Raw genomic sequence first — 26,099 nt, forward strand, 5'->3', positions numbered from 1 at the left:
CTTAATGCATATTTAAAAACTGCAAAAACACAATCTTGTCATTCACTGATTATTCAGTATACTGTGTAAAAAGGATTTATGGAAATAACAATAGTAACAAAAAGTTTTGAAAGTCCCTCCAAACCAAATCCCTTTCAAGCACATCTCTGCGTGAGCTCCACGCTCGGTCTTTTTGAAAAATCTGAACATCCAGCAGAGACTGACAACAAGATAAAGCTCTCAGGGTAAGAGCCAGCAGGCCAGATGGCAACAGTTTGAACTCATGGGCCGCTAACAAGCTAGATGGCATGTCACTGCATACCCGCCTGACATGTAGGAGGACAATGAGAGAGAGCAAAGGCCAGCTAGGGGCCTGAGGTGGTCTGGGATAAGGCACAAGTCATCGCACAGACTCTGGTGGTATATAGACCAGATTGGGAGGTGGAGATTGACATCACTAACATTCTGGGAGGAAACGATAGGGGTGGTCGTGACGGGGGGGATGTATGTCTTTGATTACAACCCCCCACAACTGTTCCACAGTGCTATGGCTCCTTAGTCCCATCCTTTCAAGTGTTGCAGAATTATGGGGCTCTTGCAAACAGACTGTAGGTAAATAAATGATGAAGAGTAGCAGGGGATACACAGAACAGTACTCTAGTTCGGGCAACACTGGGATAACACACTCTTCCAAGTGAAATATTTATAGTCTTGATTACTTCCTGTCGATGTGACACCAGCTCTTGCACATTTTTCACAATGGGCCAACTTGGTAATAAGATATAAAACAAAATTTTGCTGAACGGTGAGATCTGGAAATAGAGGTCTGTTCCATAACATTAAAGGTTTGACCTGCAATGCTTAAAAAGATACTCCACCCAAAAATGAAAATTTCCTCTGTAACGGAGTTAAAGGCTCAGGGATGAAGGAGGCGGGAACCGGTGAACATAACTTTAAATCACAAAGTAAACAACAAAGTAAACACAAAGTGAACAGTAACCTATACAACCCTAGTTGATGAACATAGTAATATTTTTTAAAATACGTTTTAACTATAAACCATAACTTCTGGTCAATGCTTGAAGCAATGGGTTATAGTCAAAAAAAATGTAAAATATTTAGATTTTTCTTGCACTTATCTTTTCACTTTAGAAGACATTGATTCATCAACTGGAATTGTATAGATTACAGTTGTGTTCATTTTAGGTGTTTTTTGAAATGGCAGCATCGAAAGTCTTATATAATCGCATCATATGGATTCAGACATTTTTCTAAAAATCTTGTGATCATCTAAAGAAAGCAAGTCAAATGCATCTGGGACGGCATGAGGGTGAGTAAACAAATTTTCATTTTTGGGTGGAGTATCCCTTTAAAGAAACATCAAACAAAACCGATTTTATTTTTTTTTAAATAAATTTTACATTGACCTTATATATTTATTTTTTGACTGCAAAATTTTGGTTACACCCTTTTAACTGAAAATAGGTTTAATGACAAAACACACACATATTCATACAAAAACAGTCTAAAATGTAAAAACAGAAACAAAATAAAACACTATAAAACCATTAACTATGAAAGAAAGTGTCTATATTATTAGTCTACTGTTTATTGGTCCTGGTCTGTAATCCTGAATCACTGAACAATGTCAAGATAAATTCCTCTTTTCCCTGGAGTTTAAATGCTGGTTGTGTTGCCACCTCTCTCCTCACAGGGCATGCAGATGCCAGATGCAATGAATAGAAGCTCACAATGACAAACAAGCAAACAGACAGAAGAGGCAGTGAATTATCACAGTGCGCCGCCCCACTAATTAAAATTTTCGCTTGTAACTTATGTCAGCATTGTGGGAGGGGGGCTGATGATCTTCCCTTTCCTTTTCATCCCGAGACGTGTGTGCACGCCGGGTAAATTACGGGGACGGACTGAGCGGGCAGCTCTTACGAGCCCAAATTGAATACACCCGCTTGCCCCGCAGCCCCGTGTGCGAGCACGCTAGGGAATGAAATATTGGGAGCGTTCCACTCCCCATTGAGAAGCCCTGATTGATCAACACCAAAGGAGGATTTGTCAAAACAACAAGGGCTGAGCCCAGTGGGACGTCAATATGTTTCATTTAGTCACCCGCTAAGACACAGGGCTTAGCTAGCAGGGACTGTCACAGGAAATCAGGGGACGTTGCTAAGTGGGTGCTAAGCTAGGGGGTGTACATTAGCAAACAGAGCAGCACTTTGAATGTAGATACAGACTAGCAGTGGGTTAGGGTGTGGAAGTGGGTGGGAGATAAAGAGAGAGAGAGAGAGAGAGAGAGAGAGAGAGAGTGAGAGTAGGTGGAGAGGAGTAATGGGGGGGCGTTGACCTCTGCTCCAGCGGCTAAATCAGCAGGCTCAGCTGGGGAGGCTTTTAGCTACTTGCAGGACAGATGCACTGCCCTAAGCCATAATCTGTGTCCCGCTTCAAATGACAAATGGTACGCTGCAGCGCAGGAATATTGCATTATATAGTAAGTACCTCCCAGTCAGTAAGTTATAGGGCTGCACCTCGGCTACATACACTGCTGCAAATGTCTGCCTGAGGCCTACAGCACTCTACCACTCTGCCAGCCTGGACTTTGTTTTACAACGCTCAATTAGATATGGGGCATAACCCCTGACTTAATTTAAGGTACTTAGTGGCTTGTTGTCTGTTTTATCTTCATACATTCTGTCTTTGTACACATATTGGAATGGATGTGGTGTTTAGTGGCATAATTTACACTGACAAGAATTTGCATTAAAATATGTGGCAGGTGTTGTGGCTACTTTAAAACTACAGCTTGCCATGCTACTCATAAGTTCAGCTACAGTTAAAGTTACTGTTATAAATTACAACACAAGTTGCTAACAAAAAGCTGATGTACATTAAAGTTACTTAAGGGGGAAATAAAGAATACTTAATACTTTTATTCAGCAAGGAATCATTTAATTGATCAAAAGTGACAGTAAAGACATTTATAATGTTATTTCTATTTCAAACCGATGCTGTTCTTTTGAACTTTTTATTTATCAAAGAATCCTAAAAAAATGTATCATGGTTTCCACAAGAATATAAACGAGCAACTGTTTTGAACATTGATAATAATAAGAAATGTTTCTTGAGCACCAAATCAGCATATCAGAATGATTTCTGAAGGATCATGTGACACTGAAGACTGGAGTAATGTTGCTGAAAATTCAGCTTTGCCATTATAGCAATAAATTACATTTTAAAATATATTCAAATTTTAAATATTTAAATTATAAAATGACTGTACTTTGATCAAATAAATGTTTAAATTAAAAATAAATAAATAAAATCTGACCAACCCAAACGTTTGAATGGTAGTGTTTGCAGTATGTACTGTATGTATATGAACATAATGCTCCCCAAAGACAGAGGTGGAAGGGTGAGAACCAACCTCCAAACAAACTTTTGCCTGCCATATCTGATTCACCATATGAAGAAATACAGTCAGCAGCAGTGAGGGGAAATGAGAAACAGATAAAGAATACAATAATACAGCAGGTTTGTGCTGTATGTACTCCAGATGAGGTGGCCAGACAATGTGGAAGGTGGATATTCATTAAGGAATGTTTTTTTCATTATTATTTTTAATACCAAGTGATGTACAGTAAGCTGATTAACATCTGCTGACCCAAATTCAAGGACTGAGATCAAAACCCACCTGAAAAGTGAATTCCAGGCCGAACCATTTACCCCCATTCACAGGCATTTACATTCATATTCATAGACATTTGTGCAATTTAATCATAAAATTAAAATTAATACTAAAAATGTCAAAATCAAGCACATATTTTATTTTTTTTTACTTCTGTAATGGGTTGAGTTTAAAATTCACCAACATCCATGAGAAAGAGATAATGTGATAGGTTAGGAAAAAGATATATAGAAATAATAGCAATAATAATACAAGGAATATAAATGATATAGGAAATAAAATAGGAATAATAATAAATGCATTTAAGACAAGCTCTATGATGGCATCTCAATACCTCTTCATTAGACAAATAATTCTCATCATTGCAACAAAAGTGAGAGTAAGAGTAACCAAAAAATCTTTATTGGCCATTAGGCCTGGTTAAAACAAGACAGTGTAGGGCCAAGGGAAAAGTAAAGGGCAGAATGTGTATTAAGACCTTTACAACCTCCTGTAGTGAATCTCCCCGAAGGGCCGTGAGTGGCTCTTACAACAACTACTGGACCTTCACCTAGTGCATGAACATTGTCTCAGGACACTTATGATGTTTGTCTTTCGAATGAACGAACGAACGAACGAACGAACGACCGAACGCTGAAAATAAGTGTATTCTTAAATCATTCAAAATTAAACAACAAAAGCGATTGTCTTTTTTAGATGACATAATAGTACTGGCTGTGTAGCTTTAGCATTCTATCACTAATATGAAGAGAATGAAAAGCAGCAAATCTACTTAGCTTTGTTCACAGCTGCATTGACAGATATCTTACACAATTTGTCCACTCGCCTTAAGTAAGCATGATATCTGCACTCAAATTTAAAAGCTATAGCTACATTTATTTTCTTAGACAGGTTGTTAGCTCAACATACATAATGCTAACATTTGTTTAGCTTAAAAGCAAATCCCTTTGACTAAGCACACAGGGACTCACAGCTTGACAGGCAAGTCTAATGACTGTGATGATTAATTGAAGCCCTAAGGACAGTTTTTTCAAGAAGGGGCCCATTGAGTGTAACCTGCAGATTCTCACCCGTCACACAACCAGAAGTCGACAAACTGTAATTTTTTTTTCTTAGAGGCACTGCTGATAGCTTTAGAATTCTAGAATTGATTATATATATGTATATATATATATATATATATATATATATATACACCCTTTCTTATACACACACACAGATGTTTGTTTCACTATATTAATTCAATTCAATTCACATTAATTTGTATAGCGCTTTCACAATACATATTGTTTCAAAGCAGCTTTACAGAAAATGCATGTGTCTACAATTTTGAGTAATTGTTATCAGAGGTGACTGTGTCCAAGTAATGTCCATCCGTCAGAAATGTACAGTTCTAAGACAATAAAAATCATGCAGTTAGCTAACATCACATATTCATTTAGGCAGAAACAATGATCTCATTAAAGCAGTTATTACAAGTTGCAGTCTAATATAACACACAGGTCTTGAACTGTAGAATTAACAGTACATCCTTCTAGATGCAAATCTGACATTCTATCTGAATGTGTATCATCAGCATAACAGTGGAAAACACTTCCATGTTTTCTAATAATATTACCAAGGGGGGCAGCATGTATATTGAAAATAGCAGAGTGCCTAACACAGAGCCTTGTGGCACTCCATAGTTTACTGACGTTAATTTGGATGATTTTTTGATCAGTAATTTTGTAGTCGATCTAAGAGTATGCCATGATCTATACTGTCAAACGCAGCACTTAGATCAATTAAAACTAGCATTAAGATGCAGCCTTGGTCAGAAGCTAGAAGCAAGTCAATTGTAATTTTAACAAGCGCAGTTTCTGTGCTATGATAAGGGCCTGAATCCAGACTAAAATTTTTCATAGATATTTTTTGCAGGAAGGAGTAAAATTGAACAGAGACCAATTTTTCAAATATTTTAGTCATACAGGAAGATTTGAAATATATCTGTAATTAGATAATAGTGAGGATATTGCATAGACTTCCATTGATTTTATACTGTATCACGTTAATGATATTTTCTATGGCCTAACACAACCCTACCCCTAAACGTACCCATCACAGAAACACGTGTTTAATAGATGTAAACAAAAATAGTTTTGGCCGATTTATTAGCTTACTTTTTAACTATTGAGTTCCAGTAAAATGTCCCCACTATTCAGTTGTCATAATATTTTGCAATGTAAGTGAGGACATTTGGCTCTCACAAGTATAGCCAAACCTGTACGCGTGTGTGTGTGTGTGTTTGAAAAGAATTTTTTTTTTTTTTTAAATTCACGTTTTAATTTGATCAAAAGTGACAGTAGCATTTGTAATGTTACAAAACATTTCTATTTCAATTAAATTCTATTCTTTTGAGCTCTATTTGTCAAAGATTTCTGTAAAAAAAAATAAATAGCACAAGTGTTTTCAACATTGATATATATATATCTTACTTGCATGTGATTACATTAAATAGGCTATGTATAAATTAGTGTTGATAGTTCCTTTGGTTTTATCTTGACTAACTGAAATCGAAACACATTGTTTATGTAGTGCATCAACAAGACATCTCTCAGTTTAACAAGAAAAAAAGTTTGGAATTTGTCTGGAAGAAAAAAAATTATATATATTTGTCCCAAAATTTCTCTTTAGAAGATAAGCTAAATATATTAAACAAAAGAAAATACATGTTTAGAAGTGTTTCCATACTGTAACACTTATAAGTAAGTTAAGTTGTCACAACTGAACTGGTTTTCATACTCCTTTCGGAGATGTTATCAGAAAGTGGGGCTCTAAAAGGTCTACATTTATTCAGCCCATCACCTCAGTCCAAAGATTACCAAAATGTTTACATGTTCATTAATCCTGAATTTCCACTAATGGATCACTGACAATAACATAACACCCCCACTAGTAAGGCCCTTCAGCTTAGTGCCAAACAGCTACAAACAAACACACAATCACATCCTTACCCGTTAGAGTGCCATGCTAACAGAAAATCAGTGTTCATTCAAATATCCTTTTCCTTTATTATTACACGGCTGGAACAGTCTTTATATTTACATTGGCAAAGACATCTACGATTCACAATTCTGTGACACCAGCATTTTGTGTAGACGGAGGAAATACAAAAGAAGGAAAAAAGAGAAAAAGAAATCTCTGGCTGGTTGGCTACTGATAAATGGAGGCCATCTGATGCTTGAAAGATATAAAAAGAGCCTGGTGAAGTACCCGCACCTGTCAAACCTTATTGAGTGAGCGTAATTTAGTGCAAAGGTACATTGTAGGATGACTTTATATATTACTCAGAGCCAGCGATCAGAATCATTCATCAGTCCGTGTAACCAAAGGAATAGACAAAGAGTTCTGTAGACCTTCCTCAAGACATATGATGCTCTCCACTGCCCTTGCGGGTTGGCAGAGATGGCCATATTCAAGACAGATGCCTGTTTCTTAGACGCCTAAGTGCTCCTATAAGGACAAAAAAAAAAAAAAAAAAAAACACACACACAATCCAACTGGTGGAAGAATAAGTGGGAGGGGGAACAGAATTGTGGACTTATCTTAGAAATTAAATCAAATTGCAGTCCCAAGGACAAATGAATACACAGTAATGAGTGGAAGATTTCATGTACTCAAAGGAACAGGGACAAATGTGAAGGGTTTACGGAAACACCTTATGACCTTTTCTCATTTTGTTTTTCGAGTAAGTCAGGGCAAAATAAAGGAAAATGTTTCCTATATACACATACATAATATTATACGCAATAAATACTAATATGCAGATCACCTGTATGTAACACTCTTCCACATAAATGCTTTAGTGTTTTATAAAATACATTGATAAAATGCACATACATTTAACATAAACCTGTATTTCGCTTATCATAATTGTCTGCAGTTCTGTGCTAAACCATTAATACAGCCGGATCTTTCTTTCTAATAAAAATAAATGTCAATTAGAATTCTTTTGTCTAGAATTCTGTTGTCTGTCTGAGCTCTGCAAAAAGCCAATCTCTCCAATTTGAATCTGCTTGAGAAATGTGAGTCATTTTTTCCTCTGTGTCTAGCTAATAGCAGTATTACATCCTTTCAGAGACAGGGAGATGTGATACAGTGAAAACTGTAATTAAAATGTCTAATTGGCATATTTCATAGAATGAAGTAAATTACCAGAGCCTCAGCAAATAATTGAAAAACAAAGCAATTACCTTCCGTGGGCCCCATTCACTAAGATAATTGCAGGGGAATGACTCCAGCATATGAAAACAGGATCATTCTGCCTGCCTCCCTATGGAGTACTGCAGTGCTCACATCTACCTTTCCACTCATAAGAGTAATTTCCACTGCTTGATTCTTCATAATTGTCACGAACACTTTATTTAGAGGGCAATTTACAGTATTCTTACAACTACAGGTATATGTCTGATCCATATATGGCACATGTATGACTCGCTATGGCATGTTAAGAATTTTTTTCTATTTATGTGCAATGACATGTAAAGAATTTTTCAAAAACAAAAATATTACATTAAAAAAATATTTACAACTAAAACTAATAATATTTGGCTTTGCATGAAATATTTCATTAAAGGGATAATTCACTTTAAAAATTCTGTAATCATTTACTCACCCTCATGTCAATTATATCTTTTCATTATCACTGAATAACGATTTAAATGTTGGTCCGTTCCTCACAGAAAGCTATCACATGATACCAGGGGGCATTTACATAATACCACTGAAAACTTTGTATGTGTTTTGGCAATTCATTTAAACAACAATGGTGTTTTGGGGGCCTGAAAATGCAATCTTTTGAAAACGGGTTTCAAAGTGCACGTTTTTGAAAACGATACCATTATTGTCTCTGTGTAAACTACAAAAACCTGCATTTGTGAAAACGGTGACATCATGCACACGTGTATTACATAGTTAGTCTATAGGCATGTAGTTTTTCTTTACAAAGTGACATCGCCAACTACTGGCCTGGCATGCATAATACAGTGTAACCGGGGATCATTTTTACAATGTTGTCATCTGTACACGAAACTTTTCAAAAACTCAAAGGAGAAACTTTTAGTACATCATACCCTACCCTAAAAGTTTGGGGTCAGTAAGATTTTTTTAAAATAAATTAATACTTTTTTAAATAAACACTCTTCTTTTGAATTTACTATTCTTAAAAGAATCCTGAAAAAAAGCAGCACAACTGTTTTCAACATTGATAATAATAAGAAATGTTTCTTGAGCACCAAATCAACACATTAGAATGATTTCTGAAGGAAATAAATCACATTTTAAAATACAGTAAAATTGTGAAGTATTATTATTACAATTTGCTGTATTTTTGATCAAATAAATGCAGCCTTGGTGAGCATAAGAGACTTAGACTCAAAAACATAAAAAAATCTTACCGACCCCAAACTTTTGAATGGCAGTTGTACTTGTACAGAACATGCTTTTAAGGTTCACTGCTCCTCTAAGAGGGTATGGATGTTTTGCATCACTTTGTGCCTTTCGATACCTTTGCTTGATCTTTGGCCTCTTGTGTTTTTCAAATAAGGGTAGGGAACCACTCACAAGAACGTGGTGGAAGAGTTCTCATAGATCTCATCTCTCATGCTGCTGACATCTCCAGCATGGTCAGATTCTTCTTTAAGATGTTCTTTGTACCACCACTGTACCATGACGAAGGTTGCGGCAAAACCTCATGGAGGATTCACATGGATGTAATTGGGCATTGCAGGGCCAACTTCACACTTGGTTACAATGGCAGAATGTTGGGATAGGATATGCTCCAATCCACTTAGGAAAAGTGGAGACAAGGCTGGAATGCCAGGTATGTCTTTTGTGTTGTGTGCTGTGGGCCTGCTGTCGCCAGGGAAAATGCCAAAATGTAACTATTGGGTTACAGTTTTGTCTGATGTGTATTTAGCAGGAAACATGACACTCATTACAGAATTGTTCTCTGTGTGGGTTATGAAAACCAGTCAATGAGGTTTCAGTCTTATTCACACTGTGAAATTGAATTCCTTTAGCTGTGGAATTAAAGGGATAGTTCACCCAAAAATGAAAATTCTGACATCATTTGCTCACCCTCATGTTGTTCCAAACCTTTATGACATTCTTTATTCTGTGGAACAAAATAGACATTTTTTGAAAAGTGTTTTAAGTCAATGCGGTCCAAAATACCACTGAATGAGACATTTTTTCCAAAATATATTCTTTCATGTTTTGAAACTTTTGCGTTTGGTTAATCCATCCGACAAACCTAAGCATACCTAAATAACTTACATTAGTGAAATGCTGAAATGTGAAACATATATTCTGTTGATGCTTTTTTTGCTGAAACACAAATAGGCAACCACATGTCTTGACTACGAAATATGTATTACTTATCAGAGAACTGCATAAAGCCATCATCTTAACACAAACCCTCTGTCTGCATCTTTTGCTTTGGCCAAACAAAAGAAAAGAAGACAAGATAGCCACTGCCTAGGGCAGGTAGGGCGAAAAGAGGTGTCAGTTTCACGGAGGTTACATGGAGCATGAAAGAGGCTTGTTGCTGGCTGGGAGGAACGCTGCGAGGGATTAGCCCTTTATAATTCTTCTCCAGCTCCCCCATACACTCACTCGCTCTCTTCCACAGAAGACTGGGGAGGCCAGCCTGAGTTTTCCTGACACGTGACAAGAGATGGCCTGTCATGTTAATGTACTGCTCCGGGCTGTCATGTCACTAAACGTTTTCATTTCTCAGCTTGTAGTTCCTCCTCGATGCCCCGCCACACTACAGGCCTTCAGATCACCTGCAGGTATGCACTTTGTGGTAGGTGGGGAAATGAGAGGGGAAAAAGGCCCTGGAAAAATCTTTTTCACTGCTGTCACTTTAAGGGCCTCTTAAAAGTGGTATTTGGCACTTTAAAAAAAAAAAAAAATGGAACAGCAGTAAGCCATTTAAAAGTTGAACAATAACAATGTTCCACATAAGAAGTTAAAGGCCACAGAGCATCCTTTACAAATTTATCTAATTCTTTGGTAAGCATCTGATGTATTTTAGTTGTTTTTTCATGATTTCAGTCTGCCAGTTTGGAAATGATCACACTTCAACTTTGCTTTCTAGATCACTGGTTCTCAGCCAAAGAGCTGGGGCCCACCAGGGGGCCTCAAGATGATGTAAAATGATTTCAAATAAAAACAAAGATATTTCTTATTTTAATTCAGCCTCTCAAGTGTGAATTCTAGACCTGGAAAAGTCATATAAATGACTAAAATATTACTTCATGGGAATTTTTATATGTTTTCCTAAGTCATGGGGCCTTTGAATATTGTTGTGTGGACAATGGGGATTCCTGGTTCCAGTGGTTGAGAACCACTGTTGTAGATGGATACATTGATTGAGGACATTTATCCATTACCCTTAGCATGCACTGAATATCAATTCATCATATGCATATACTACAATTTTGTGAGGCCTAAATTCACATAAAAAAATCGTTTTTTGTTTCCTTTTCTATAAAGACAAATTAGTGTAGGATTTTAAATTTGCCCATTTAGTGGTTATTGGCCATAACATGAAAATAAGTAGGCTCATTGGCTTACTGGTATCAGCCAGAATTTTTAAGTATCAGTGCTTCTCCACCAGTACACCTATTAAAGAAATATTATTAAAGCAAATGACCTTCGAATTTCTATCTAATATGTCCAGCACAAACTGGACAAGGAGGGGTGGTCTCCTCAGCATCTATCAGAGAATGATCACCTTGCTAGCAGATCATCCCATAATGCCTAGACAGCCACTCAAACTGAGAGCTTTTGAGAAGATCTCGGCGCCACACAACAAACAAACCACTCCCTCAGCCTGATACATCAGCCGGCTGCTCTCTTACTGCTCCTCCCTGTCTGTCAGAGGACAGCAAAACCCCCATTTACTACACCCACAAATCCCCGCTAATCTGATGAAGAAAGAAGATTTGCTTTCCATTTAATGTAACATATCAGTTTGATTCAGCATTTGGTACAAAATTAGAGACGGCTCTGAGAAAGTTGGATGAATGTGTCATGTTTATGTTATGGTGAAAAAAACAAAAAACAAGAAAGTGATAGACAAACCAGTGGTCTGGATGATAACTGAATATTCAGAAGTCATTAAACTGAGATATGAATATGTATTAAGAACATGATTTTTTATACGGTTTTATCAATACAGCTGAAATTTGCATCGATAATATGTTATGAATATTCACTAAGTCATCTTTAATTTTTCTGCATGCACGATGTGACAGCATCAATGCTGTAATGTTTGAGGGATGAATGAATGAATTCTTTACATCAGAATTGTACTTCCAATGATAGAGACAGACACAGCACAGTAATTCAGCAATAAAGAGGAAGGAAGAACAGTATGTGCAATTTGACTATCATTAAAAAAGAAGCAATTCAATTACAATGAAACTTAATATCTCAAATAACAAATCCGGTATGCTCCAAAGTTATAATAGATAATTCAAGGCACACTTCCAGTTCACATAGTTAAAAGCCTTCATTAAACTGGCTGTTCCATAGTAGAAACATTAAAAAAAAAAAAAAATAATAATAATAATAATAATTGTGCCCTGAAGAAGGCATTCTTTGCCAAAACATGTGGGTATGTAGCCCATTATTTGTTTTCCTTTTTAAAATGTTTTTCTTTTTAAAAAATAGCCACTTTAATAACGGCTTTTTAACTATACTTGAATTTGATGTGTGCCTTGGATTATCTCTTTTGGATCATACAAAATCTAAGTAATTCTTTATGAGTTAAAAACTAGTCATTTTTAACTCATCCAAAAGGTTTTACACATTTTAAAAAATATAACTAAAATGATGTTTGTCCCCATGAGCCAAGCTGTTTTATATAGCAGGTTGCTCCCACACAGAAGATGCCATGTTGAGATCACATGACTAGTCTTGTCTTCTAACTCCACATGGTTACTAAGAATGCTAATGTCGGTACGCATACTACTGCATGGCCCATGGAGACACAAAAAATAAATAAATAAATAAAATAAAATAAATAAATAATTCACTCCAGTATATATAAACTTCATGCATCCACACCCATAGGTGGTACTATAAAATCCAAACCCACTGGGTCAAAGAAGAGCCTTGGCATATACAGCAACTGAATTAATCCATTTGTGAATCACTATTAATAATCTACACTGTCCAAACAATAAACTTATCATGGACATTTGAACATCCTCGCTGTTGGTGCATCAAACTTGCTCTTCCATGCTGTTGTGTATGAAATGCCTTTAAGAGCGCTGAAGTTTGCCGTCAGCCATAGCCGTGGGCAAGGATCCAGTCAAGGGACATAACAAGAGGAGGTGGGAAGCATCACATATAATCGTCCCTGACACATCATCACCTTCATTGTGCCTCTCAGTCCGTCCGAAGCCAAGGCGAAAAGGTTTGTGGTGCTGGTGCCGAGTTTAGGCAGTAGTCCTGTACACAGACCCAGGAACACCATCTGTCACTCTGGTGTCAAGTGGCACTTGTCTTCAGTGATTAGCATTGCAGCTTCAGGTAGGCCATGACTAAGGCAACCATATGGTCTGTGGCTCTGTGTGACCACAGTGACCCAGATGAGATCTTCACCCCTCTGCTTCTCAATGATGACACTGAATGGACAGACTCATGGTGTGCCATTAATTCTGACAGCTATTGAAAAAATTAAATAGAAACAAAAGACCTTGATAAGGCCTTCTGGAGACGTCTTTAGCAAAAGAGGAGCAGATCAAGCTCTTGACTTCAAGAAAAGTATCACTGACACCGTATTCAAAGCTGAGAGTTTTTTTTTAGTCTTACAAATACTGATAGTAATGATACTAATTAGTTATTTGCAGTAAAATGGCCAAAAACGCAGGACACATTTCTGCCTAAAGAGTTTGCCTGGTCTTAGATACATTCTTAAAAACATTCTTACCTTGAGTTACAAACAAAAATGACCTAAAGCCAAGGTCCTCATGGTGGGCAGTGAGTGAAACAGCTTTCATTTCATTCTGGCTCAGATATAAATATGGCTGACAGCCAGTACATTACAGCTGAAAGCAACAATATAAGCTACTCTGAGATGAGTGTGAATACTAGTGCTATCCACAAAGAGCAGAATGTTGGAGCTTCTGATGCATATGTAAGATAAAAACTGCTGCTTTTAATGGTTTTTGCAGTAATGCCATATAAGAACCATTTTGAGTTCCCCCAAAGAACGTTGTGGTATTACAGTTCTATTTTTCTTAATGTAATGAACATTTTAATAATCTAAAAGAACCTTTTTCCACTATAAAATGGAAAGCTTCCCTGGATGTTAAAGGTTCTGCATGGAACCATAGATGCCAAAAAACCCTTTATTTTTAAAAATGAAAGGAAAGAAAAAAAAAACATCTCATGCATTCGATTGAATATTATAAACAAACCAGTAACAGACTCTAGCCTGTAGCTATTTGAGTTAATTAAAGTGAACTGATTAGTATCAGCCAAAGATACTGAACAATCTGATACCCGTATGTCTCATCTGACTGAGGAGGTTAATTAGAGAAGCAAAGGTCTATAATTTTTCTGCAGCGATGCATGAAATGTAATAGACAAATAAACAAAAGCAGAAGCCTAAAATGACACATTATACCAAATAAAACTTTTGTGATATTGGCTATAAATGCAAAAAAGATGGAAGTGCAAAACATTAAAAAAAAAAATCTTTAAAATAAATATAGTTATTCACTTTGATGCTGACGGATGTTTTCTGGTGGGTTTGTTAGATTTTATTGTCTCCACATGCAAGTATAATTATTTGAATAATAAAATACAAAGCACAATGTCCCAATGCAAACCTATTCAACATGTTTCTGAAAAGGTGCATAATCCAGCAGCTGTCTTCATAGTGTTCCTCTGAAAAAAAAATTCCATAAATGGAAAGAAAATGTGATCTGAAGACACTGGATACGGCACCTAACAATGACAAAATCACTGATGTCTCTGTCATTGTGAGGGGGCAGAAGCCTCTTTTTAAAGCTCTGTGATTTTCCTGCTGAAATGTGTGTGTTTTTAGCACTGTTCCTCAGAACATGCTAAACTGTAATCACAACGAGTCATTTTTAAAGGCGGAGAAAATCTGGCGTGGACACACACGCACACACCGAAACACAAACACACAGTTGCTTAGTGTGAAGAGATCTCAGCTAGAAAAGAAAGCATTAGGTCTAAAGAAATGATGACACGCGCACATACACACACGTGCACGCACATACACACGCAAAGTAGCTGAAACGCTGCTCCTGCCATTCATCTCGAAGGACTCCTGCTGAGCTGTAAGAACCGGCTACTGTGGCTGAGGGAGACTTCTGCATCGAATCTAACCGCCTAAATTTACAAGCACATTGAGACTTCTACTCCTGAAAATGGCTAAGAGAGCACATGCTGCTGCAGGCTTTGAGAACAAAACACTGTCTGCAACCATATAAACAATACATTAAAGAAATCTATAACTGGTACCCTATAGAAATCCCACATATACAGGTACATTTCTAATTGAATACATGCATCCAAGCTCTTCAGTCTGTAAGGCAGAGAGGTTGTTCAAAGCAACACATCACAGAATAGATTTGCTCCTTCTCTCTCTATCTTTTCTATCTTTCTCTCTCCATACCTATTGAACTGAATGAATGTACTTTGCCAGTATAGCACACATCCTTCAGGTTATGCTCTATCCTCCATTACCTCTCAGAAGCATTTCCAAATTCAGCCAAGCTTGTGAAGGTGATCAATGAAACGGAGGTTAATGAGGTCAGGATAAGGGTCATACTTATGGTCAGGCAGCATACAACGGGATACTAAAAACCTGAACGATTATCCTTAAGCTAGTTCTAACATCATCTTAATTTATCTTATTAGCACAATTAGAAACTTATATAAAGATTTAAGGCTGTACTGTTAATATATATTACCAAATTGGTAACACTTTACAATAAGGTTTCATTAGTTAACATTACTACTTCAGTTAACATGAAATCAGCATTTATTAATCTTAATGTTAATTTCAAGGTTTACTAATACATTATTAAAATCAATTAGTTAATGCACTGTGAACTAACATGAACAAACAACGAACGACTGTATTTTTGTTAACATTAATAAAGATTAACAAATACTGTAACAAATGTATTGCTTATTGTTAGTTCACATTAGTTAATACATTAACTAATGTTAATAAATGAGGCCTTATTGTAAAGTGTTACCAATTAATTAAATAAAAACAAATGCACAAATGTGTCTTGTTTGGCTCCTCCCTGAGCTGTTATCCAGTGATTATCATACAGTAAGGATTGTAGGTATTCTCGTTAAAGAGTATAACGCAGAGTAACATGACTACTTTAAGCCTTAAAGCAAATAATTGTTTTGAGATCAGAGATGGATCTTCATAGGATTTAAATCAACAAGTAAAGTTGTCATATTATGATCAGAGACTTTTGGATTTTAAGTGGAGTGTTTGTAACATAATAAGACTGAACATCCTAGATTTAGGTTGAGATTAAGATTTTTGTACAATGCCATTGTCCATCCCTTTTAATAATTGATCATAACGGTAAAAAAAAACAAAAAAAAAAACACAGTTTGTAGCAAAATATTAAAATTTTTGCTTATTGGAAATGTTATTGGAAATGTTGCACCATAAATGAATGTTGCTAAAGAATATACCTTCACAACTGGTTTTTTCGTGTTATGTAATTCCTTTTGATGCAGTTTTTGATGTTGAATTGAATGTATATCAAGATTCATTCAGACAATGTTTAGGGATTTGATGAACTGTGGTCGCATAGTATTGTACAGCAATACAAATGCAACTACAAAAGATGCTATCAATCATCTATCACTAAACACACACACACACACGTACGTTTCAAATTAGTCTCTTCCCGTGCATGCTTGGGTTTAAAAAATATTTTGGCAGTGTCACTAACCAGGACTACAGTGAAAATGGTGTTCCCCAAATGCAATTTAGCCATAAACTGTGCGTAACTATAATCTTAAATCTGATATGAGAATCACAAGACAGAGACATGATGAGTGTAACTGATTGTAGTAGAAACAATGCCTTACATCATTTGAAATGTTTATTTTTTTTTTTTTTAATTTCTCAAATAGACTATGCACGAACCATTTAACCTGTATTAATTATCAATTAATTATTAACGCGTATTATTATTAATATTTGAGCAGATCAGAGAATTAACAATGCAAGCTCTCGTCCATGTTTCCATATGTTTCCACATGTCTTTGTTTGGTGGGTCTGCTTTGGGTCATGTTGCTAACACAAGAGGGCGTGTTTGTGTCTGTTATAGCGACGCTCTGCTGGCTGCAACCCTGCTGTCATAATTCGGCCACTTGTTTTGTCTTGTCCATCACTGTCAATGGGAGACTTACAGATTCGTTAAAATGTACTTTACTTTTTTTTTTTTTTTTTGTCAATTTAAAAGACTATAACAATACTATCTATAACGATTCAAAAGACATCTATAAAGCTTGTTTTTTTAGTGTTGAAATACAGTGCTAATCTCAACGATTTGGGCTGAAGTGACAGCTCACAGTTTAACTTCAGTTCAAATATGTTTTTTTCTTCTTCTCTAAAACTTGCCATGTCGTTGTATAAGGTTCAGAAGATTTGGCAACTTTGTGCTATGTTCTGCCTGTTTGTTCAACCAATCCATCCCTTACATTGAGATTATATTACCACGTGCCTCGCGCAGTTTAAAACGGTCATTATCTGCAATTATGTGCTGTAATTGCGTTTTAGTTTGAATAGCGACAACCCTGAAATGTGCCATCGATTTCAATCGTGTTATGCACCCCTGTGTGCAACTGCCTAAATACGGACTTGCGCCTTTCCCTGCGAAAATCTGTACCACTAGTCGAGGGAGATTCACTTCACATGTCCACCAGTCAAAACAGAGATAGGCTACCTCTTTATTTACTATGCGATATTTATCATAACGACTTGATATAAAATATCTTACAACAGTTTTCAGTTTGCACGATTTATAGCTACTAATATCTCTGTTGTCGTAAATATTATTGAAATAATAGGTATAGCCTACTATAAATTTTATTATTATAAAACAAGTTTTAAAAATTCCATGCTAGAATATCATGACTGTAAACACTTGGTTTAAATAGCATATCTTGCTCAAAGTCGATACTGGTTCATTTTAGATAAATATATAATTATAGAGTTTAAATATGCAATGCTAAAAAAAATGTTTTTTGTTTAAATTATTATTTTTATTTTAACATATTTCGGGTCTATTTAATTCGCCAAAAGCTGCAGAAATGAGAAAAAAAATGTATGAATGAAATAAGTAAAGTAAATGCAACAACTCATCGGCCTGGGCTCCGAACAGCTGGTCGTCTTTCCATAACCAATCAGCTTCTCATAAAGGTGACGTATGAGTGTCCTACGTCAGACCAATAGAGAGAGAGAAGAGCCGAAGCCGACGGAGTTTGAGAGAGGGAGAGAGAGATAGGGACAAGAGTGGCCCATCAATGCTGTGACCAAGCACAGGAGCTCAACACACACCCCTAACTCTAATCGCAAGCATCTCGATTCCGGGAAGTCCTGCAACACCTCGAACCCTCGTCCACTTTCCCACCTTCACAGATCAAAACACGGGCACTAAGGGCCTTCTGTCCGGTTTTAAAGTGGACCTAACACCGCCTTACTTTCTTGACATGGGAGACATGGGGGATCCACCAAAAAGTAAGTTATGCCTTAATGTCTATATATGTGTCCAATTACACTTACTGCTAAAATTGGCGATTTACAATGAACTATGCCTGTTTGCCGATCAATGCATGACTTTAGAAGTTTGTTTCAAAGTTCTGAACAGACCGGAGTGATCGTGACAAGATCGTTATAGGGGCAGATACCACTCTTCCTCAGTTTAAATCACTACAAACAGGGCCTATTACAAGCCATTTCATATTTAATTTATTATTATTATTATTAGGCTAATATTATTATTATTATTGGTGTTATTGTTATTTATTACTTTTATTATTAATAATAAGAATAAAAACAATATATGTCGGTTCTAATGTAACACATTATTTATTTCGGTCATTTTTCAGTCATACACCGTTTTCAGCATCCAGCATCGTTTTTATAGCCTACATGTCATAGTGTGTTTATTTCTACACACAGTAGTCATAGTATATCACTGGGAAATTAGGGCGATGCCAGACTTTCAATAAGATGTAATATCCTACTACTGTTAGCTTACAATTAAATAAAAAAAAAAATATATAGGCTATATACAGGCTATATATATATATATATATATACAGGCTATATATATATATATATATATATTATATATATATATCCTACATAATTTGAATTTCCTTTGCTTTCTATTTCAATCAGAAAAGCGTCTAATCTCGTTGTGTGTCGGCTGTGGGAATCAAATCCATGACCAGTATATTCTGCGCGTGTCCCCGGATCTGGAGTGGCACGCGGCGTGTTTGAAATGTGCAGAATGTAACCAGTATCTGGACGAATCCTGTACATGTTTTGTCCGAGAAGGAAAAACTTACTGTAAACGGGACTACATCAGGTAACGCAGATCATTTAGGTCATGTTTTAGTTTTCGAGTGTGGATGACTGAATGACAGTAACCTCTCATTATTCATTGGTGCATTACGGCAGCATGCTGTCATTCAATTTTTTTTTTTGTACTGGACAGCACCTATATGCTAATCTCCTGTCTTAAATGATTCTGCAACGCAATTACTCCACAATTATTGTGGGGCTTTGCTCATATAGCATTGCCGCATGCAACTCTACGAAATTTCATCGCAATATTGAAAAAATATTTTTTGACAATATGAATGTAGCATTATTTTAAGAGGCCATGCGTTGAGGGACAAACACAACTGTTAATAATAATATGCCAAAGAGAACTGTCATTATTATTATTATTATTAATGCTGTTATTTATTAATAATAATGATAGGCTAATAATAATTGCAAACGAATTTTCTTATTTACTAAATCATTAATCGACTTAATGAGTAGGCCTAAGTAAATTCTAGTGTGGTTGTCTTTAAATATATTTTAAACCTTTGCATTTGTTGTTCTAACAATTATGTGCATTTAATTTCGGTTACCATATATTCAATATTTTTATATTGTTCTTATATCGATCGTTAGCTGCAATTTATTTTTTACCCAAACATTAGACTATAATGTACTTGTGTTTTTCTTTTTCAGGTTATACGGGATCAAATGTGCTAAATGCAACATTGGTTTCAGCAAGAATGACTTCGTGATGAGAGCACGCTCGAAGGTTTATCATATTGAGTGTTTCAGATGTGTGGCGTGTAGTCGGCAGCTCATCCCAGGAGATGAGTTCGCTCTGCGGGAAGACGGGCTCTTCTGCAGGGCCGACCATGACGTGGTGGAACGGGCAACAATGGGTGCTGGTGACCCATTAAGCCCATTACATCCGGCGAGACCTTTACAAATGGCAGGTAGGCATACTATTCTACTACAACTTACAAAGCGTTGTTTGCTCAAGGACTCGGGGATTAGGCTATTTGTCTGGGGGAATTTAGACACAAAGCTCCTCTGAACCTTTAGATTTTTTATTTCTAAAAACGTGTTCAAGACAAACAAACAAAAATGATATTATATATTAAGAGATTAAGACTTGTGATGAATAAATAAATCAACCATCCGTGAATTATGTTATTAACAAGCCAACCACAAGACCCCCCCCCCCCTCCCCCCGTTTGTCCGTTTTTGAATTTAGCTAGGCCTATTCATACATGAAATAGATATTCTCTGCTGATTAGAGTCCAACCACGCGTCAGTTTATGTGTACTTGAGAAATAAAGGAGATCTTTGCACAAATACCAAGAAAATGTAATTTAATCTTAAATGTTGATGTGATATAGAAATATAATAGTACGATAATGTATCATGTGCGTATGTGATTACTGTAAGAGCATTGGGCATATTTTTTTAAATGTTAATTAAATTAAACTGATATTACAAATTCAAGCACGTGTTGATTCTCCACATTTAAAGGACCTCTAAAATAAGCCTCGAGTGTTTAACTCGAAAATCACCCACACTAGGCTACTGCTGTTCTATATTCACTGCATTAATGCACCTTATTTTATAATAATCTCAATAATGGAAACCACCACAAACTCAGATGTTAATGCAGGTTTATTGATAACTTCGTTAAAGTAATTTCATGGGCAGCGCGCAACGCGCGCACCCGATTATTTAAAATTCAGAGGTATGCACAGATTGGTTTAATTAAGTGTCGTAAACCTATCTGGGTCATACTCGCCCTCCAAATTTATTGCATTCAGCAGGAACATATAATTGCCAGAAAAGGGATTGCAACCATGTCTGCATTTCAAGTTTATTAAAAGGAAACTCTCTTCGCCAATACATGCAGAAATAAGAATTGCATCTGGGAAAGAGCAGATTTCTACGGAAAGCAATATCTAAAAAAATACATATTTTTACGCTTATGGAGAGATTTCCTCTCGACCCCGGTCTCGTAACAAGAACATTAAATATATGGAGAATATGGGAACACTAACACTCCGTCTTTCAGTGATTTTTAAAATGTATTATTATTATTATTATTATGCCTATTATTATTTCACATAAGTACATCCAACTTAGATGGCCCTCCGACTTATTCTTTTAAATTACTTGTTTGATCGCTGGACATAGGCTATAGCTTATAATCGTAGTTTTCACACATTCAGAGCATTATTTAAGATCTCTTTGCATTCAACAATTATTAATCTCCGTTTCGTCTTTCTTGCAGCAGAGCCCATTTCGGCACGTCAGCCTGCGCTTCGACCCCATGTGCACAAACAACCTGAGAAAACAACCCGCGTCCGGACAGTCCTAAACGAAAAACAGCTCCATACCTTGAGGACTTGTTACAATGCCAACCCTCGACCCGACGCCCTCATGAAAGAGCAGCTCGTTGAGATGACGGGTCTCAGCCCGAGAGTCATCAGGGTTTGGTTTCAAAACAAGCGCTGCAAGGACAAAAAGAGGAGCATACTGATGAAACAACTCCAGCAGCAGCAACCCAACGACAAAACGGTAAGATTAGTGGCGCTTCAGTCGATAAACCAAAAATATTAGGTCTTTCTAATGAGCCTGTCATAGACTTCACGCGTTTGCAGTGTCTATTGCTACTATAAAAACTCGTTGCAAATATCTTAATTGAAGCATGTGCATTTTTTTAAATCAAAAATAAAGTTTGTATGTATATTCAGAACCTTACAATCTCATTTTTTTTAGAAACCATGGCGATTTCAGTTATGGTCTCATTTACAACATCAAACTTCTTAGATCTTAAGACTTAAAATGGGAAGTTTCTGTAATGCGGCCCCTAAACTATGTATGACTGCAAATCATTTATTCGTGGTCATCTGCAGAACATCCAGGGGATGACGGGGACTCCAATGGTGGCGACTAGTCCAGAGAGACACGACGGTGGTTTGCAGGCAAACCAAGTGGAGGTGCAGAGTTACCAACCGCCTTGGAAAGTCCTCAGTGACTTCGCGCTGCAGAGTGACATCGACCAGCCTGCTTTCCAGCAACTGGTGAGTGCGCAAAACTGTGCGTAACGACACAATACCAGTAGCAGTATTAAAAGCACCGCTAATAACATGAATAATAATTATAATATTAATAATTAAACAACAATAATAATAACATACATTTTGCCCGTTTTAGGTGAATTTTTCTGAAGGAGGGCCAGGCTCGAACTCTACAGGGAGCGAAGTCGCTTCAATGTCCTCGCAACTGCCAGATACACCAAACAGCATGGTAGCGAGTCCTATAGAGGCCTAGGCGAGTGGATTATCTCCTGCACCTGAAGTTTGGGAAAGGACGTGTCTGGGAAACCAATCTCAGAGAGAGGCTCGTGAAGTTTCTTCCATCCCTATCATTAGGGCCGCTCCTGAATAAAAACCCATTAACCAACTGCACGAGGCCTCTATATCGAAACAACCCTTGGTTGTATTTATACACTGTGATGACAATCATGGGATTTAAACACACTCCAACCGAGCAAGTCCAACGAGTGTTGCGAAAAGACCATTTAAACTCCAGCGAAAGTGGATCCAGCCGGCGCACGTATTCACACACCGAACTTGACGTGATCATTGCAGTGCTCCGCAGCCGAGTGGACCTGGTCGGCTACACTTTTGCCAAAAACCCCTCCACATTTTTTTCCACTTTTATGACAAATCAATGGACCTCTACGGATATAAGACGCAAGAGAACTTAGTCTAATATATACATTCATATAGCCTACTTTTGTGCGCAACGTGAGTAGCCTATAATGAAACCATGACTGTTTATTCTGTTTCTATAAAAAGACCGAAATGGACTAGTTCACAAAAGAGGGTAGTATGGCAGCCGAGGTCTACTGCGATTACAGTTTTGTTATATGGTCTCTTTTCAAGCCCAACTAAAGCATTGCAACAAGGTATACCTCTATTTTGCCACAAGCTGTGTGGGAATTTCATGTGTTCGTGTCCGTCCAAGAACTTTTTTCTTTCCCAAAGATGTGTATAGGTTTAAGTTAAGTTAATATGACTGATTAGCTCTGGAGGTTTCGTTTTGTTCCTGTATTACAAAATATTTTATTATTTATTGTCGGAAGACATGCCACTTTTGTGTACTTTTACTTGCTGAAGAAGTAAAAAGGAAGAAAAGAATATTGTCGACTCCGAATGATCTATCATAATTGACGTGTCCTGTCGTTTGATCAAAGACTGATGTAAGAACAACGCCATATGTAGAGTTATCTTCAGGAATATTTGATCAATAAAAATTTGACGTGTACTGTAAGTAAACGGTCGGACACGTGGGGGTTTCTTAAATGTGACAGTTTTTATAGCCTATATGTTTCTCGCATGTCAAAATGAGGTTTGGCTATTATAATATATCACACAGAAGGAGATAAGGCAAAGTGAAAAAACAATCAGTTCTCGTTTTATCAAATAATGTGTTTAGCAGCACTGCAACCTAAAGTACCCTTAAAGGGATAGTCCACCCAAAAATAAAAATTCTTTCATTAACATATTAACATATTTATATTTTTTATATATATTATATATATATATATATATACACACACACTAAGAAAGTAAGTTGATGCTATGTATTCAAAGACCACTGAGTGATTGAGAGAGGAGAAAATCAAGAATTCAAACATTAACCTCAGCAGATGGCGTGTTTCATCACTTAGAGTAACAGTGACTGGCCTATAAGAGAATCACCATGTTATTCATATGCATGTTGGTCTGCAGCAGGCTTGCTAAAGTACAAACAATTAAGTAACAGAATTAAACATCAATATACAAATCTACAACTCTCTTTCAGGAAATCATGCCAAGTGCTGGTACAATGACCTTGACAATGCCTCTTTACATAGCCCATGACTCTGGGCATAATTCCACTGAGCTTTTATGCTTCCTTTGTCCAGACAGTTGCTGCAAATTGTGATAATTTGGATGCGTAACATGCTTATCTACTAAATAATATAAATTACCTTTGCACGACAAATCTTTTATTATTGCATACTGTACATTTTTCTAGCCAAAAAAAAAAAAAAAAAAATTCACTTAAAAGGTAAACAGACTGTCAAGAGGGGTAGGTTTACTATACTAAGGTAGCTATTTTTGCATTTTCTACTTGCATTCCAATCAAAAGTAAATTAAGGCAAATTGAATAAGCCCTTCAATTATGCTTTAGAACAAAAAGTACAAGACTACTGACTATTGTAACAATGTCAACATTAGGAAATATTTAAGATGTAATATACCAGTCACTAGATGATAGTACTTATAAGAAGACTAAAGCGCAAAGCTTTACTCATTTGTGAATGTCTATAAAAATTCCTTATTATTACATAACTCTACAAAAGTCATGTCAAGCAAGTAAATCGTTTTTTTATTTTACTAGCAGTTCCAATGATGGATATCTATAATCAATGTATAGATAGGCTTTATATAAATCAACAAATATTTTTTATCTGCTTCTTAATTTAAAACCAAAAGAGATTACCATTAGCACATTATGGATGTATCCTTTACATTTTAATTAATTTTAATTGCTTTTTTTCAGATAATCAACCTTTTTTTAAAATAAATCTTTTTCTTTTTTTAACCTGTTAACGTTCCACTGTTCCTGTAGTGTTATACATACCTTTCAAAAGAGACCAAAACTATGCATATACTTCAAATGGTTCAAGAACAACATGCAATTAACTTGGGTATGCCTTTTTGGTGTTTTAAGCAAATTTTACAGGAATGCTAAGGGGTTAAACTTTTTATTTTGATTATGTGAAAATTCCTCCATGCTACTGTTGTTTTCTATAAATGTGTAGCCTTTTATAGCACAACACCTATGACAGCCAGGTCCACTCAGCTAAAACTGTGGCTTGTTGCACATTGGGATTCATTGAGTCACATGTTGGTGAGTCACAAAAGCTGTGAATTTGACCATGACTGAAGAACAACACACGCAAGCATGAAATCAAATAGGAAATAGTGATATTTAGCTAAAAACACCCAAATTTGTGATGCTTCACTGTTTAGGTCATTTGTTGAGCAAAGCATTAAGTGGCATCGAACTTCTGTGAAGCACAAATCCCCTGTTTAAAATGTCAGCTCTTTTCTCTAGTCCTCTACAACTAGAAGGCCTTTGGGTAGCACAAAGCCTCCTGATAGAATAGTTCCCAAAGCTGGTCGAGCCTCCCGGACTGCATTCAGATTGCTGACTTACTGGAACAAAAGCAGCACTGTACCTGGAGGAGGCTCCATGGAACAATCACAGTCTCCTGGATGAGACCCGATTGCATTGTGAACCGGGCAAGCAATCCCTCCCCAAGGTCCAAAGCCTGACCACAGAGTCACAACACCAGGGAGGCTGGTGAGCTCAACCCACAATTGTTCAGCGGTGGCAACCAATGGCAGATGGTTGACGGAACTTTGCTCTGCATCTGTAATTTTATAAGTATATTACTATATATTAGAAGAATGAGACTTAAAAGTAGAATTGAAGAAAACAAGAACTGAAAATTCATTTATTACTCACTCTCATATCGTTCCAAACCTATATGACTTTTTCTTTTGCGACACACAAAGAACAATATTTTGAAGAGCACTGGAATACAAACAACACTGCAGCTGTCAGACAAAAAAAAAAAATCTTCTTTTGTGTTTCACAGAAATAGAAAAAGTAAATGACAGAATTTTAATTTTTGAGTGAACGATCCCTTTAATTGCTTTATTTTTTATATTAACAATGAATTTACAA

General features: G+C 36.5%; 1 protein-coding gene and 1 long non-coding RNA gene across 3 annotated transcripts in view; one reads left to right on the forward strand and one right to left on the reverse strand.

Annotated features, from left to right (window-relative positions):
- The window catches only part of LOC127512316 (uncharacterized), a 48,398-nt gene that overhangs the window by 10,442 nt on the left and 11,857 nt on the right, over positions 1-26,099 (reverse strand). The gene's annotated exons all lie outside the window — the stretch shown is intronic.
- Positions 18,230-23,824, forward strand: isl1a (ISL LIM homeobox 1a). 2 transcript variants are annotated; one of them, XM_051893100.1, is made up of 6 exons: positions 18,230-18,485; positions 19,152-19,341; positions 19,998-20,257; positions 21,583-21,866; positions 22,205-22,372; positions 22,506-23,824. In XM_051893100.1, exons 1-6 carry the CDS (start codon positions 18,458-18,460, stop codon positions 22,620-22,622), a joined length of 1,047 nt encoding a protein of 348 aa, XP_051749060.1. In that variant the 5' UTR covers positions 18,230-18,457; the 3' UTR covers positions 22,623-23,824. The 2 variants fall into 2 exon arrangements, with proteins under 2 accessions (XP_051749060.1, XP_051749059.1); XM_051893099.1 differs by having other exon boundaries at positions 21,580-21,866; positions 22,506-23,820.

The sequence above is a fragment of the Ctenopharyngodon idella genome, chromosome 5 (genome assembly GCF_019924925.1).
Source record: "Ctenopharyngodon idella isolate HZGC_01 chromosome 5, HZGC01, whole genome shotgun sequence".
NCBI lineage: Eukaryota > Metazoa > Chordata > Actinopteri > Cypriniformes > Xenocyprididae > Ctenopharyngodon > Ctenopharyngodon idella.

What these genes read in the sequence shown, in the direction of transcription:
- isl1a (XM_051893099.1), top strand. Translation starts at nt 18,458, where the DNA reads ATGGGAGACATGGGGGATCCACCAAAAA. An exon ending in CATGGGGGATCCACCAAAAA is followed by an intron (nt 18,486 to 19,151) that starts GTAAGTTATGCC and finishes TATTTCAATCAG; the next exon opens with AAAAGCGTCTAATCTCGTTG. An exon ending in TGTAAACGGGACTACATCAG is followed by an intron (nt 19,342 to 19,997) that starts GTAACGCAGATC and finishes TTTCTTTTTCAG; the next exon opens with GTTATACGGGATCAAATGTG.